The 17,027-nt window shown below is 39.8% G+C and overlaps 1 protein-coding gene across 1 annotated transcript in view; it reads right to left on the reverse strand.

Moving 5' to 3' along the window:
- SGSM1 (small G protein signaling modulator 1) overlaps positions 1–17,027 on the reverse strand; it is a 139,199-nt gene that overhangs the window by 31,248 nt on the left and 90,924 nt on the right. The window contains exons 10-17 of the mRNA XM_072147125.1: positions 16,541–16,608; positions 14,854–15,017; positions 13,529–13,658; positions 10,844–10,982; positions 8,827–8,891; positions 4,287–4,432; positions 3,359–3,487; positions 1,343–1,525 (exon numbers count right to left, since the gene is read on the reverse strand). Of these exons, the coding sequence (XP_072003226.1) occupies positions 1,343–1,525; positions 3,359–3,487; positions 4,287–4,432; positions 8,827–8,891; positions 10,844–10,982; positions 13,529–13,658; positions 14,854–15,017; positions 16,541–16,608 (1,024 nt within the window). The remainder of the gene's footprint in view (positions 1–1,342; positions 1,526–3,358; positions 3,488–4,286; positions 4,433–8,826; positions 8,892–10,843; positions 10,983–13,528; positions 13,659–14,853; positions 15,018–16,540; positions 16,609–17,027) is intronic.

The following is a 17,027-nucleotide window of genomic DNA, read 5'->3' on the forward strand; positions in this document are numbered from 1 at the left end:
AATAAGTTTTATAGGGTTGGAAAAGCAAAACTATACCACAGTGCTATATCCCACATCATGTCACTATAGCTCTTGAAAGTCAGAAATTCATGTAGAGGAGCAGCCTACATACCTTGATTTTTCAATAAAAAAGGTTTAAAAAAAAAAAAAAAGAAATGGAAAACTATGCCTCAGTTTTATATATGCCTCAGACATTGATGTAACCTGTCACCAGGGATGTGATTTTAAAATGGTGTCAGGTTCCAAAAGCCTGATTTTAAAAATACCTTTGTCAACATTCTGAATCATTTCAGTAGTTTATTTTACATTACCTGGATGCTATTAGCACGTGGCTATTCCAAGGGGGGAGGCAGCTACAGAGTAGCATGTGTGTCGCCCTCCCTACCCACCTGCACAATGCACATAATAGGAAGTGGGGGGGGGGTGAGGGAAATGCATGAGTGTGGAGAAGAGGCGACACAGGAACACACCAGCTGCAGTTGCTCTCTGCCACAGGTTATGCAAAATAAACTATTAGAAACTACTACTAAGGATTCACAAAGCTGACAAAGGCATTTTTAAAATCAGCATAACATAGGCCAGTGGTGGCGAACCTATGGCACGAGTGCCAGAGGTGGCACTCAGAGCCCTCTATATGGGCACCCTTGCCATGTCCCCAGGGCAGGGTCTGCCAGACAGGACTCAAGACCTCTTGCAGTCCCAGGCAGCCCAGGTCCCTAGAAGGAAGCTACAATGATAATCCAAACTTCTCCTTCTTTCTACTGTATTGGTGTCCTGAGGTGCCTATACAATTTACACCTGTGAAAGAGCAGGGAGTCATAAGTTACTGCTTAAATTGTCGCATTGGCACTTTGCGGAAAATACGTGGGGTTTTGGTTGTAGTTCGGGCACTCGGTGTCTAAAAGGTTTGCCATCACTGACATAGGCTATTGGAACCTGTCACCAGCTAAAAAAAAAAAAAATCACATTCCTGATGACAGGTTCGGAGAGGAGAAAAGCATTCACATTTAATTAAATTAATTTGCCATGTGTAAACATTTCTACAATCGGTTATTTAAAAAATTGTTCCTGTGTGAACATTTATGAGAAATTATCTTCACACAGGAACATTTTTTTTAATAACATGTAATTGAAGAAATGTTTATATATAACAAATTCATGAATCTGGATGTGAATGCCCAGATGAGAATACCCCTTTAATGTTTAGATCATTGAGTACAACATATTGTTAATAAAACAGCGCAGCATAAGTTACTAAACTTTTATATAGATTTTAGCCTTAAAACGCTCTTTCATCTATTGTGTCATAATATAACACTTCATTCAGACTTCTGCAACCAACCTCATTGCTGACTGTGGAGTCTCTATGCATCATTCTCTGGATTTGTATGTCTAGACTGGCTCCAGAAGAACACTTCAATAGAGCAGCTGCATGAGTTTCTTTCTCTCTTTGCCGCACAATAGCCTCACAACCAAGCCATTCTGCCATGGTTTGTTCGTAGCAGGCACGGATTTGATCATCTACCTAGTCCAAGGACAAAGAAATTAAACATCAAATGTATTGTAATTCACTTTGACATGCCATAGAGATCAATGCCTCTATCCATAAGACCATGGGACTGAAAGGCAATAGGAGGATTTTTTTCTGACTAGAACTTTCATATAATTATAAGCTCAATGCACTGGTATAAAGGGATGAATCTTCTCAGAGATCTCTCTATAGATCACTAGATTATCTGTTTTTTTTAAACATATAATTAATACAGTTAAATTGAATAAAAATGTACAAGACACAAAATAAATTAGACGTTTTATATTCATATTACCAGAACAACCTTCACCGTTCCACTGAAAACTCATATGCGATTGGGCTGAGCCCAGATATTTGCATTGCGTTTCTAAACGCGATGTGAACTCTCCATGTGACATCACCCTTAACAATGAATCGAGAAAATATGTTTTTTCTTTTCTTGAAAGTATTCTATCAGTATCAAGTATCGTGATACTTCTCCAGGTATCAGTATCACACCAGAATTTTGAGTATCGGTGCAACCCTAGTCCCTATATTTTAATAATGCCATATAGACCGAGGTATAACAGGATCTGGATAATGAGAAGTCTGCTGAAACTTCTGGTTAAACAGAATATATCTATTAATAGGGAATAAAAAAAAAAGAGGTAAAATACAATGAATAATGTGGGATATTTTGAAAGAAATCATTTCAAAGCTATCCAAGGCTGTGCAAATTCACTCATGCCTAGCCTGATGCTATTTAGAGTGCAAAGGTTAAAATCTGAAGTGGGAAGGGCCAAGTTTGTGAAGTTGGTGACGAACTCTAACTTCAAAAATATAATATATACGGTATATAATAAATTATAAAAATTATGAAAAATTTCCTTTAAATGTCTGTTCTATTCCTGATCTAAGGGTAGAACACCATTTATTAGTCCAAGGGCTACATTGTACAGCATGAAATGCCACCCCAGAAGTGATAAATACCAAAGTACAGCAATAAATACCACAAGAGAGACCAAATACTGTATTCATAACAGACAATAACAGTGATAACCCTAGAGCACACAATGATAAAAGACCACAGAGCAGACATATAATACTGGAGACTGAATAGCAGACAAATAATACTGGAGACCAACAGAGCAAACAAAAAAAAAGCAAACTCTTCTTTCCTGGCTCCTCTCTGCCACACTGCAGCTTTTTTTCATCATCCATGTGCTGCTCAGCTCTGTGCAGAACTGTGCCAGGAGCAGGAATGGACCCTAGAGCAGTACAGTACTTACCACTCCAGGATCCTCTCCTGCCCCTGGGGCTGCTCTGGGCCCTGATACTGATGCATTCAGCCAGCATCAGGAGTCAAGACACAGAGCAGAGCAGCAGGGGAGAACCCTGAAGCAGTGAGGATGTCTCAGCTGCACACACACTGCTACCTGGCCTACTGCGCTAATGACTGCGGCTTTCAAGGCTCCTTCTCGAGACTTTACATGTAGCCGTCAGCCGCACTTGTGCACCCATGTTCCAGGATTTTAGTGGAGATGAATATGTACATGCTCAGTAGAGAAGCTCCTCTGCTACAAATCAGAGGGATTACTACAGTAATCAGGAAGCCATGGCTGTGAAGTCAGAGTGTACTTGCCGTCGGTGATCATTTTGGTGGAGTTGGAGTTAGTGAAATTGCGGAGTTTGAGTCCGAAGTTTGTCTTACCGACTCTACGGCCCTAGAAATGCAGCATATTTCTGCTGCAAAAATTAGCAAATTTTGGTGATTTAGGCTACGAGTCCAAAGTGAAAAATGCTTGAAAATGGCCCTGTGGACATTGTGCAGCACATTTTGAAAAATACCTCTTTTCTTTCTGCATCTGTCATTCCAAACTGATAGTGTCCAAGAAGAAAAGGCCAGACTTCTTTTCGGATCTCATGTTGAATTCCCCCATAATAAATAAGACGTAAAAGTTCCTGTTCTTCGTATCTCTGATCAAAGAAGAAATAAAATTGAACAAAGCATCATTTGCCACAAAGATCATGGCCACAAATAGGGTCGTGTGCATGGCGCCTAAGTGATGCCGTTTTTGTAACTTATATGGGAGTTTTGGGGAAACAGTGCAGAACTGTGGTCAGACTCCAAAATGCTGACTATCACAAACAGCTACACAAAACAATATCCTCAAATCATTCAAAAAAGGCTGAGATGCAAGTAGAAGCCTTCAGTCAGAATAACTTCAAAGAGAAGCATACTAGCCTCAGGGTGCTATTTGGTAGAGATCTCCAGTTCTTTGGCACCTTGTGTGGGCCCCCTGCAACCAGGGCTTATTTTCAGAGTAGGGCTTATATTCAATACTCTTAGCAGGTTGAAAATGATGCAAGGGCTTATTTTGGAGCATGCTTTACTTTGAGGAAACACAGTAAGACAAACGGATATTGTGGAACTTCAGCCAAAATTGATTATCTACATGGTCTATCTACTGTTCCACCATAAGAAAGCTGTACTTTTATTTACAAAGCGAAGAATACAAAGCTCCTGTTGACCATCATGGTCTAAATACCAGAAAATAACAGAAAAAAACATTATCCTTGGGCCCCTGTCTGATTTATTCACCCATTGCATACAAACATAATTTTAACTGCTCCATACTTTAAGTGACTTTTTTCTGTTCTATCTACTGGGTTCCAGTCTTCAAGTAAAAAATAAAAAAAATTAAAAAAAAGGTAAGACATTTTTAAATTGAATCTTTGAATTTTGTATGTCTTTTAATTATACTTATTTACTCACCGTACTATCTTCTAAATATTTTTGCCATATATCTAACGTAAGGCCAAAGTTTGCATCAAGTGGCACATCTGGATATACAATTTTATGATTTACCAATGCTGATAAATGTGTTCTCACAGTAGACAAGTGTCTGCAGTAGGCAAGCCCTAAGAAAAAAAATAAGATTCATCATCAAATAAAGAAAATATTTGTAAACCGTAATAATGTATTCATTAACACCATTAGTACCATGTATAGAACATTTATTGTAAGACAACTAATAAAAAAAAGCTTAAAGGGGTTGTTATTTTTAAAATATAAGATGCACCTTACCATAAGATGCTCCCCAGATTTGAACGAAAAACAAAACAAAAACGATATGATCTAAGGTTGTCATATAAAATGATGTCACCCAAGTTCTTCGAATTTTATGTTGGGGTGGCCCAGAAGATGGAGAGAGCAGTGCAGAGGTCCTGCTCTGTCAAAAATTAAGGGAATCCCCTTCATTATTTTGGCAACTATTACAGAGATAATAATAAACTAATTGAAATAGCGGTTTTGCTACTTTCACATGATAACAAAAACCTTCTGAGACCTGTAGTTTCATTATTTTTTGAGAAAAGTGAACATTATTATTTTTCAGGAGAAGCTTTAGTTTTATTAGTTTCATTCTTATCCCTTTTCATTCCATTTCTTTTTGCAGAAAGTTGACCAGAGTATGCCAATCATCCTTATATTATTTTATTTTCCTAGTGTCGAGTGGGAAGAATGCAGATCCATTTTCCAAGGTGTTAAATGGAAAATTCTTCTTTTGCTACCTTGAAAGGCAGCCCCCTTAACACAAAGTATGACCTACAAGAAGTATAATAACATGATGTGGGATTAAGCCAAACCAGTATATCTATTCCAGAAGCAACATACTCCCAACTGTAGACAGCACTGTTATGACCTGGATGGGTCTCCTCAGGACAGTTTAGGGAACTGGTTTGTCTGTGTGAGAAGCTGTTTACTAGGGTCCAGTGGCGTACCTACCGGGGTCGCAACGGTCGGCAATGAGACCGGGCCCATCAGAAGGGCTGGGGCTGTCACTAATGCCTATGGCTGTAGCGGCCCGGGCCCCCCCTGTCATGCATCGGCTGCATCGGCAGCAGACACTTCTTCCCTCCTACTCGCCAGTGTAGCCGGCGGTCCTCCCCCACTGGCCAGCAGCACAGCCGGCCACTCTCCCTCCTGCCCGATTACAACGCTGGCCGCTCTTCCCCCAGCTCTCCGTGCTCTCCTGACACCGCCGACAGCCTCCAGGACTCCGGAGCACGTGTCGGCCCGCTCCTCCGGTTCTCTACTCCTCTCTGATCCTCCGCTACTCCTCACTCCACCGGTCTTTCGGTCCTCCGATGTAAGTCCCTCTATGTATGTACTGTGTGTGTGTGTGTGGACGTGTTGTGTGTGTGAGTTCATGTGCAGTGTTGTGTATATGCTGTGTGAGTGTATGTATGTGATGTGTGAGTGTATATGGTGTATGAGCTGTGTATGTGCTGTGTGAGTGCATATGCTGTTTGTGTATGGTGTATGCTGTGTGAATGTATGTGCTGTGTGAGTGTATATGGTGTATGAGCTGTGTGAGTGTATATGCAGTTTGTTTATGGTGTGTGCGCCCTGTGAGTGTGTGAATGTGGTGGGTGCGCTGTGAGTGTTTGGTGTGTGCTGTGTGAGTGTATGTGCTGTGTGAGTTTATATGGTGTATGAGCTGTGTATGTGCTGTGTGAGTTTATATGGTGTATGAGCTGTGTATGTGCATCGGTGCTGCGGAGAGGAGCAGGGGAAGAGCGCTGCCCACCCCCGCCCCTCCCCATAGGAAGATACAGCGCACGTTGCCCGATCACGGGAAAAGATAGGACATGTCCTATCTTTTCCCGGGCTACGGAGCGGTACGGTGCCGCACGTGTGCTGCACCGTACTGCTCCCGTACAGGGCCGTGAGCCCATAGAAGTGTATGGGGAACGTATATCGGCCGTATATACGTCCCCCATACATGTGTGTGAATGTAGCCTAAGTGTATACATGTTTGTGTGTACAAGTATAGAAATGTGTGTAAATGTATAAACGTGTAGAAATATGTATGTATATTTTTTTACATTCACACGGCCATTAGGGGACGTATATACGTTCTCCATTAGCCGCAATGGGCGCACAGCGCGGTACGGTGCTGCACCGTACCGATCCGTACCCTGGGAGAAGATATGACATGTCCTATCTTTTCCCGTAATACGACGCTGTGCGCCATGCAACGCTCACCCTCTCCTCCTGTCCCGTGTGCCATGTGAATTCGCCCTAAGGGGAAGGGGGGCCCCATGCAGAAGTTCGTCATGGGGCCCAGCCTCTTCTAGTTACGCCACTGCTAGGGTCAGAAGGTAAACCTCTTCTTGTGGAGAGGTTGCCATTTAAGGCCACCTTATAGGCATGTGGTGACTTAAAGCCACAGATGTTCCGCTAGGGAGCCAAACAAGTTCTCCACGCTGTACTGAGGAGACCCAACCAGGTCAAAACAGTGCTGTCTACAGTTGGGAGTCTGTTGCTTCTGGAATAGATATACTGGTTTGGATTAATCCCACATCATGTTATTTGACTTCTTCTAGGTTATACTTCATGTTAAGGGGGCTGCCTTTCACAGTAGCAAAAAAAGGCATTGTTTTCCATATAACACCTTGGAAAACGGATTAGCATTTTTCCCAGAATTCCCTAGTGGAGCATCTATGGCTTTAAGTCTCCTCACGCCTATAAGGCAGACTTAATTGGCAAACTCTCCATAAAGTGTCCACTTTGAGGGATAAATATTTAGTGTAAATAGTTCAGATTTTATGGACACAACAATTCCATATGTTTATTGCTTACTTTTTTAAAATTATATTTTTAAAAAAGTTACCATATACACTCATCGGTCACTTTATTAGGTACACCTGTCCAACTGCTCGTTAACATATAATTTCTAATCAGCCGATCACGTGGCGGCAACTCAGTGCATTTAGGCATGTAGACATGGTCAAGACAATCTCCTACAGTTCAAACCGAGCATCAGTATGAGATTGAGTGCCTTTGAACGTGGCATGGTTGTTGGTGCCAGAAGGGCTGGTCTGAGTATTTCAGATACTGCTGATCTACTGGGATTTTCACGCACAACCATCTCTAGGGTTTACAGAGAATGGTCCGAAAAAGGAAAAACATCCAGTGAGCGGCAGTTCTGTGGGCGGAAATGCCTTGTTGATGCCAGAGGTCAGAGGAGAATGGGCAGACTGGTTCGAGCTGATAGAAATGCAACAGTGACTCAAATCACCACCAGTTACAACCAAGGTAGGCAGAAGAGCATCTCTGAACGCACAGTACGCCGAACTTTGAGGCAGATGGGCAACAGCAGCAGAAGACCACACCGGGTGCCACTCCTTTCAGCTAAGAACAGGAAACTGAGGCTACAATTTGCACAAGCTCATCGAAATTGGACAGTAGAAGATTGGAAAAACGTTGCCTGGTCTGATGAGTCTCGATTTCTGCTGCGACATTCGGATGGTAGGGTCAGAATTTGGCGTCAACAACATGAAAGCATGGATCCATCCTGCCTTGTATCAACGGTTCAGGCTGGTGGTGGTGGTGTCATGGTGTGAGGAATATTTTCTTGGCACTCTTTGGGCCCCTTGGTACCAATTGAGCATCGTTGCAACGCCACAGCCTACCTGAGTATTGTTGCTGACCATGTCCATCCCTTTATGACCACAATGTACCCAACATCTGATGGCTACTTTCAGCAGGATAATGCGCCATGTCATAAAGCTGGAATCATCTCAGACTGGTTTCCTGAACATGACAATGAGTTCACTGAACTCAAATGGCCTCCACAGTCACCAGATCTCAATCCAATAGAGCATCTTTGGGATGTGGTGGAACGGGAGATTCGCATCATGGATGTGCAGCCGACAAATCTGCGGCAACTGTGTGATGCCATCATGTCAATATGGACCAAAATCTCTGAGGAATGCTTCCAGCACCTTGTTGAATCTATGCCACGAAGAATTGAGGCAGTTCTGAAGGCAAAAGGGGGTCCAACCCGTTACTAGCATGGTGTACCTAATAAAGTGGCCGGTGAGTGTATACTCGAGTATAAGCCTAGTTTTTCAGCACAAAAAAATGTGCTGAAAACCCAAACTCGGCTTATAATCGAGTAAAAAAAATAGGTTTTACCACGATTTTGTGGTAAAATTAGGGGCCTCAGCTTATACTTGGGTCAGCTTATACTCGAGAATATATATTGTAATTTGAAAATAATATCATACAACCAAATAAAACACAGTGGGGCACATTTACTAAGAATGGTTCAAATTGCACTAAGTGTGGCTTGCCTGTGTATAATGCAGGGTACACCAGATTCATGATTTCTGGCGCCCGTTCTTCATGAATCTGGCGCTCCCTGAACTGGGCCGACAAAGTGCCCCAGTATCTTATTTATATTTTTGAACATTTGTTGTAGTGAGTGACAAGCCTGTGTAAATTAAATCACTATATTAATACTTACAACCATAGAAGGCTCTGGAAACAATTTGATACTTCATATTGTCACATAACATTTTAAGAGGCGCTCTAAAATAAACAATAGTTTCATGTTAAAATTTTAAAAGCACTACTATAAACTCTAACTTGAATAAATAGAAACTTACTTTTCTCACATTGATCCCAAGTTACAGCCTGTATTAGCTATATATATGTATAAATCTTTCTTACTGGCTAAATATCTTTGCATAGCTCATTATGGTTGTTTGCATTCTGGGAATTGTAGGGTTTGACACGGAATAATAATTTGTGGGAATGATCATTCCCCATAACTTGTCCTTGAAAATGTAATCCTTTTAAGTTGACAAACATTTGTCTGATGAGTGACTAAATCTTCTATAAGATGCTCAAGTGTATTCGGCAAACTGTCATGACCATAATGTAGTAAGAAAACAGTATGAAGGGAAAGAAAGGGAAGTATGAGGGAGCGATCTGTCCTTCCTAATTAGTTTCCATTAGTCAATATTTGTTTAAGGCCAACGCAAATGTAATCATTGAGGTTTTGATGTACTTATCGTCCGTCAACCCCAAAATCCACCAGTATAAAAAGGAACCCATCATTATGATTTAGGCCCACAATCCTCCCCCAACCTGTTCTTCATAAATAGACATTTGAACACAGTACTTAAATGAACAGTAAGAAGACATGGGGGTAGTCCTGGGGGTCTCAACTTCAAAAACCATGAAACTTATTCAAACTGAACCCAGTCTCACTGGTGCTAAATTAGGACAGGATAAGGAGGTCTTTCCAATAACTCCCATTCATGTGCAACCAACTAAATACCCAACTGGGGCACATTAATCAAAAACAGTGCAAACTGCACACACTGCAGTTTGCCTGTGCAATGTGCATGGTACCACAGATTCAGGATCAGTGGTGCCCGTTCTTCAAGAATCTGGTGCTCCCTGCTCTCTTAAGACAGAGTGCTACGTTCCGGTGGAACATAGCTGGCGTGAGCAGACGCCGATCTCATCCATCTGGCTAGGTCTCAGCCAAATGCTTGGAATGGATTTTTGAAAGAATATATACAGACTCTTTACTATTGCACATAATCAGTTCATGATATGTGTCATCTTGTACTAAAATGTTTTGACTAAAAAGGACATTTTGCATGAAACTGCACACATTGGGGCACATTTACTAAGGGCTTTGAGCTGCACTTTTGTCGGACTGTGCGCGTTCTTCTAGACTAAAACGGCTTGCACAGGTATTTAACAAGTGTCTGACCCTTTTGTGTTGCAGCTGTGCTGGACACAAATTAGGGGTGCGACGCAAATTAGGGGTGTGCCGTTGGTCTGACTGATTCGGACAGAGCGCTGTATTTAACTTGCAAATTATAACGCACATACTATGTTAAAGTGCAACACAAAAAAGATGGTGAACTATGTCGGGCCAGTGCGGAGAAGCAACAGATTCATGATTTCTGGCTCACGATTGCCGCACCCAGCATTATACACGGAAATAGCCCTTTTAGTGCAGTTTCTGACTTTCTATGTAAATGTGCCCAAGTGTGTCTTTGGCTATTCAATTGCGTACTCAACTTCACACAATCTTCCCTGACATCGGACCCTTAAGTTGGATATGTTGGGAAAAGGATGTTCTATCTCCATTCATTATTTTCTTCCTTTATTTTCCATTTTTACCATTCTTTTTGATTCATCTATTTACCTAAAAAGGTTTCCGTGGTTTTTCTTGTTTTGTTAAATAATTTATAAAAATGCATCTTCTAGAAGATAGAAAGATGCCATTGTAATCTGGATAACGTGTTGGTGGAGATTGTAGGCCTAACACTACATGACAAGTTACCTTTCATTTGTTGAAAATAAAGTTGCCTTCCATCTTTGGTAGCTGTGGAGCAACCATGTGTATTAAAAAGAACAATATAATTTATCAATCTATTAATCTTAGGTATTTTTAGATTTTCAGCTATTTTAGATGTAATCAGCGAGTGCAGTGAACTACAGATTTCTATGAAACATACCTCTCATGATTGCATCCATTGGATGGACCTCCATCTGAGGATCCACTTTGAGAGCAGGAGGAGCAGGAGGATTTCCGAGTACTTGGCTGCCACATTGAAGGTAACCCTACCCCTTGAGGATCTATAAAATCCTGAGGCACTAAAAAGAAAACAAATAATTAGCAATCCAATCAGGATCCTGAAGAGAAAAAAATATTCAGAATCAAGAGAAAATTACTGTAGATAACAGACTTGGTTTAATCAGGAATTTGGTATACAATCAAGAATGTGCACTGTCCAGGAAAAATGGGATAGTTTGCCACTACAACACTTCAATTGTTGGCTTGTCAGGCCAGTGAATCTTTGGGGTACTATATAAACCATGGCACTTTCACCAGGAGAAAAGGTCTCGTACACAAGTCTATTATGTCAGAGAAATATAGGGCAACATATTGTACATAAATCCACATTCCTTTAAAAAAAAAAAAATCAGTCAATAGTTGTAATAAAATATAGAGTAACAGTATGTTGATAAATATACAGGCAGTCCCCGGGTTACGTACAAGATAGGGTCCGTCGGTTTGTTCTTAAGTTGAATTTGTATGCAAGTCGAAACTGTATATTTTATACTTGTAGATCCACACAATTTTTTTTTTGCCCCAATGACAATTGGATTTTCAAAATTTTAGCTGAAATGAGACCAAGAATTATCAATAAAACTTCATTACAGACACCTTACAGCTGATCATTGCAGTCTGGGACTAAAGGAAAGCATCCAGAGAGCTTCACCAGAGGTCACAGTGGGCAGAGGGGTCCGTCTGTAACTATGGGTCGTCTGTAAGTCGGGTGTCCTTAAGTAGGGGACTGCCTGTAGTTCATTATTAATAATAAGATTTTTTTTTTTAAGAAGCACTCCACACTGTGTAACTTTCTGTCATGTCACCAGCGATTTGACACCACATCTTATATGGGGGGCAAGAAAAAGTGTTTTGCTTTGTGAGCGTCCATGTGAGTCTAAGACCGCTTTCACACAATGGCCTAGATATTTGACAAATGACAATTTGCCTTAGTACAGTTTGCCTAAGGCAAACCTGCTCTTAGTAAATCTGGTCTGTTTTCAGGATGTACACACAGTTACACCTTTTTTTTTTTTCTTGGTGCAGTTTCAGTATACAGCGTGCAATACAATTGTGTCGGATTCTAGACATAAATTTGTCTCAAACTGACTAAGAATTACCATGCCCGTTTAGAACAGTTTTCTAAAGTGTCCGACAAAATGCAACAATGACACAATTGTGAAGCAAACACATAATAAATACATGTGCAAGCTCCAAAGACGCTTTTTTTTATAGACAAAAGACTTACGCAGACACAATAATATATGAATTTTCATAGCTTTTTGGATGCGTTTTCAAAAAGATTGCAAATGCATCTCTAAACAAATGGGAGATATTACACAGTTGGTAGTGTTTCTACACATTTATTATATTACACCCATGGACACAACTGACAGTCTTTGTGACCACATATATGTGTTGCATGGGTCTCCATTATAACCATTGTTGGAATGTGCACATTCATAAATTTATGTTTAATGTTATCCGTGTATATCACATACCAGCAAAAGCACAAAAAATGTATTTTCAATCAGCATAATTTCACCAAAATTGATTAGAAAAGCGTAAGATCCTATTAAATGCAGAGAATGAAAGCGGTCATTTAACAGTAATTAATCTGCATAATCAGACAAATTACTTTGAAGTAGCCCATTTTATCACCCATCATTTCAAGAACCTGAGATGGTGTAACAGAGATTGATAAGCAGTATGGGCTGGTAGCCATCATGTTAAATGTCAAATATACCATTGCTTATTGTTGTATGTAAATGACAGTACCAAACAATGTGAACCTGGTACTGACAAACAAAATCTGTCCTAGATGGCCGTAAAAAATCATAGAATATCCCAGATTACATAGGCTCACTTTGTATTACATTTCCCCTTGATTCATACAGGATACATTAAGGGAAAAAAGTAACATGAAGAAATGTATATATTTTATGATAAATATATCTATTGTGGAAAGAAGGTGGTACCAGCACATACAGTTACTAAGAAAGTGTCTAAAAGCAAACCAGGCATGGGAGGTGTATGGCAGAACTTCTCAGCATGTGTTTGGACCACTGCAGTTTGACTTGCTGGCCTCACATGGTAGGTGGAAGTGGAACATGGGAGATGTGTTAATGAAGAATGAAAATGATGATGCACAGTAACTACAAACAAAGGAAAAACACAATGAGAACACTACACTAATGAGTCACACATGCAATACCAGTCAATAGAGTTATGGGAAGGTGAATAGTCTTCCTCTGAGAAATATCTGGGTGCAGTTTATTTTCACTCTTCTGTCAAATAAATATACATGCTGGGCAAAGCCTCATGCACATGTTTATGAAGGAGTCATGAAAACAAAATTTCAGCAAGTTCATGTATATGAACATTGGCATGTAGTTAAAAGATTACAGCCTTATTAGGTTTTCATCAGATGCCTAATGGAACGAAAGGGCATAATCCTGTACAGTAATTTGTTAACAGAATAACCAACTTTAAAGAATGAAAACATACGTAAAAGTATGGAGGCACAATGTCAAGTATAAAAATCTTTTAAGCCAATTTATATTATAAAACTTTATAAATTTGTCCATACCAAACTCAGACTGGCTCCCTGGGTATATTATTCTGAATACATAGTCTGTTGCTTCATCTTCTTCCTTGTCTGAGGTGGACTCAGAGGAACCCTGAGGACTTCTTTTTCTGAGCTTGGGAAATACTTTACCCTATTTCATATAAAGATGATAAAATATTAGGAAAGTAGAGAAAGGTGTGCTTCTGAAAAAAATATATGGTATTAAAAAAACCCCAAAAGGTTAAAAGTGATAAATGTGAAGGTACAATACACATTCATATTATCAGTGCTTAGCTTTAGTTGCTGTATAGGCAATAACTAGATTAATTTTGTCTCGAAAAGAGCCAACTAAGAGGGAAATGTTTTATTCATATAAACATATGAATAGTCCATACAAAAAAATACAAAAATATGGAACAATGTTGTTCCAAGTTAAATTACATCAAAAGATAATAAGGCACAGTCTCTGTCTGGAGGAAAAAAAAGGTTTAGTCACCAGAGGAGACTACAGAGAGCTTCAAGAAGGCTTCAAGATGCATTTTTACATCAAAATTGATGGTGATATAACGTTATTTATAATTATTTTCCCTTTCCATCCCTTCCTTGGTTAAACTTAAAGCACATATGTATTTTTTTTTAACCTTAGTATCTATGAAATCTATGCACTAGGGCAAATTTTAACAATCTTCAGTGAAGAACACAATATAATGTATCCTGAATCCTCCTAAAACTGAATATTTAATAAAGTGCTCAGTTAATACTCCTAAGATTAATAGTTTGGTATTAACTATCGAGCTACATTTTTAATTCATCGTCACCTATCTTAGGTATGTAGCTTAAGATGTATTCTCTACAGACTGCTACAACCTTATAATTAAAAGCACAGAGTGTGATAGAACCTAAAAAAAAAACACAATGGGGCACATTTACTTACCTGTCCGAGTCGCGATCCCCGAGGTGCGTTCGACGATGATGCACTATGCCACTATCCACGTAGATCCTGCACCCGATATCCTGCATGTGTCCCTCCCCCGCTCAGGTCCGCCAGAGTTCACCTTCTCCCTTCCCGGTGCATGCAAGTGCTTGGTTGCGACACAAAAATATGAATGTTAAATCCTGCGCTTAGTCTGAATCCATCGAATCGTCCGTCAGCCCACCCCCCTGATTTGTGTCGTGTGAAAGCCGGCGCGATTGCGACACAATCCGATCACGTGCGACACAATCCCCGACGCGATCCTCGAAAAGTTGCGAAACCTGGCAAAAATGCGGCCGTGGGACCCTTAGCAAATAAGCCCCAATATCTTTCACCGGGTGATTCGCGCCATCTTGGGATATGGTTGTAATACCTTTCCTCTTTGGGACCACAATGGAGGATCAAGTTGTCCATGTGGAAGTAGACCATTTTCAAGACAAGACAGAAACTGAAGGAGATGCCCTCCACGGGGAAACCTGAGAGGAGGTCTCTGTATTCCATCTTGACTAACTAATACTACAGTGCCACCACTGTCCACTAGATATTGAAAGAAATAAAGATATTAGCATCTGCATTATGACTTCATGACAACAATGGATAAGATATGAGGTACTATTAAAAAGATGATTATGATTAATTCACAAAAGATCAGTCTTAATGCTAAAGTTAACAAGAAAAAAAATGAAAAGCAACAGGCAATGCTAGCTTCTCCAAAGCTAAAGACCCAAATCTCATTTAAAGTGTGCAACCAATGAGAACTGTGCTGCTCTGGATTTCTTCCATTTTTCTGCTATATTTATGGACAGAGCATGGCTCTGAAGCCTAAACGGGCACAGATGTTACAGTTTTGCTTCTATGCAAATATGTTTTCCAGGATGGGATAAGGAAAACATTACCTCTAATGACTACCGTGTAAGGCAGCCCTTTTAACATAAAACATGACTTTTCAAGAATTCTAATGACAGCTTGCAAGATTAAAGCCAATGTATGTCATCTATTCCAAAAGGAAAAGTTTCCCAACTCTAGATGGCTCTGTTTCAGTGTATTTGCATCAGTAGAGTGTAGGGAACTGGTTTAGTGAGAGCTCTACTTACTGAGGGCGCGTTCACAATATTTGTCTCACAATTTATGATGCATTTTTGATGCATTCCAAAGGCTTCAGCCTTCAGCTTAAGTAACATTGCGTTTTAGCAAATGCAATAGAAACGCAATGTTGCCTCAGCATGTGAGACTTACAGCCAATGAAGCTCCACTGAAAAATATGCAAATTTTCCAGGATGGTTAAGAAAGACATTGCCTCTTTTGGATACTTTGTAAGGCAGCCCCTCATCCAGGATCATGACAACTGTAATGAAAAGAGCTGCTTTGCAGATTTTACTCTTATTCTAATTTTGTTTTAAAGTAGATTCACATCTTTTAAGCCAAACTTCAATTCAGAGTGTACGAGCTTTGTTCTCGACAAGGAAAGGGTTAAAGCCTGGAATGACTATGCCAGGGTTGTTTCAGAATCTAATAAACTGCTGGGATTATGACTCATGACAGAAAAAGAACATCCAGTGAGCTTTAGTTTTGTGGCTGAAGAAAACACCTTGTTACGGGCTATTGTTATTTCTGAGATCAGAATGAAGGTGTTACAGCACACTGCCAAGCACAATGTCTTTTTGGCTTCAGTCAGCTGTTCAGAAAGAAAATGAGCTGGCAATTACCTTTTGTCAAGGGATGACACAATTTTAAGAAAAATTATTTCTACACACTGTGTGGGCAATGTTTTTTGACACACATTATGCCATATAGATCACCTTATGGCTACAGTCTTTCAAGGTCCTTATGGATAAACTACAGAAGGAACAATTCACCAAGCAAATGTTGCCATGGTTAGATGTATAGGCATGTTAGTGTATCACAATGAACTGCACAATAACCAGATCACAATCAGAACATATTTAGGAAGCCACAGAATAGGACATTTGTAATATAAATGTGACATATCTCTGGCAAATGCAAGATGCCATCAAATTAACATTCACCAAAATCTCAGTTAAGTTACAAAAAAAGCATACCTTGTTGGTGACAATGAAGATACACAATTTCCTCAAGACGAATAGTCATTGCATAGTCCCAATATACACTAAAAATGAACAAAGAAAAAAGAAATAATAATGGAGAAGCTATTAACAATTTAGCATGATTTCCATTTCTAATCTCAAAAAATGTGTTTGCACCATGCTTATATCTGGTGTATCTATTGAGTGTGTCCTGGTACATATGCTTTTAGAACAAAAAGACTCTCATAATGTCATACATTAAGGCATTGCTACATATACTGCTATTTATAGTTGGACACTTACGCCAAGATGCTGGTAAATGCTCTAAATGTAGTCCTATGATGCAACATGCATTTACCCTTATTACTTACATGTCCACTACTTAACATTAGAAAAAAAACTTGGAAAATGCAAAATTATGTCTATAGTAAAAATTGGCTTCATTGTGTTCACAAAATTTTAATTAGGCTAGTCAAAAAGCATTAGTGAGATGATAATAAAA

The sequence above is a fragment of the Engystomops pustulosus genome, chromosome 1 (assembly GCF_040894005.1).
Source record: "Engystomops pustulosus chromosome 1, aEngPut4.maternal, whole genome shotgun sequence".
NCBI lineage: Eukaryota > Metazoa > Chordata > Amphibia > Anura > Leptodactylidae > Engystomops > Engystomops pustulosus.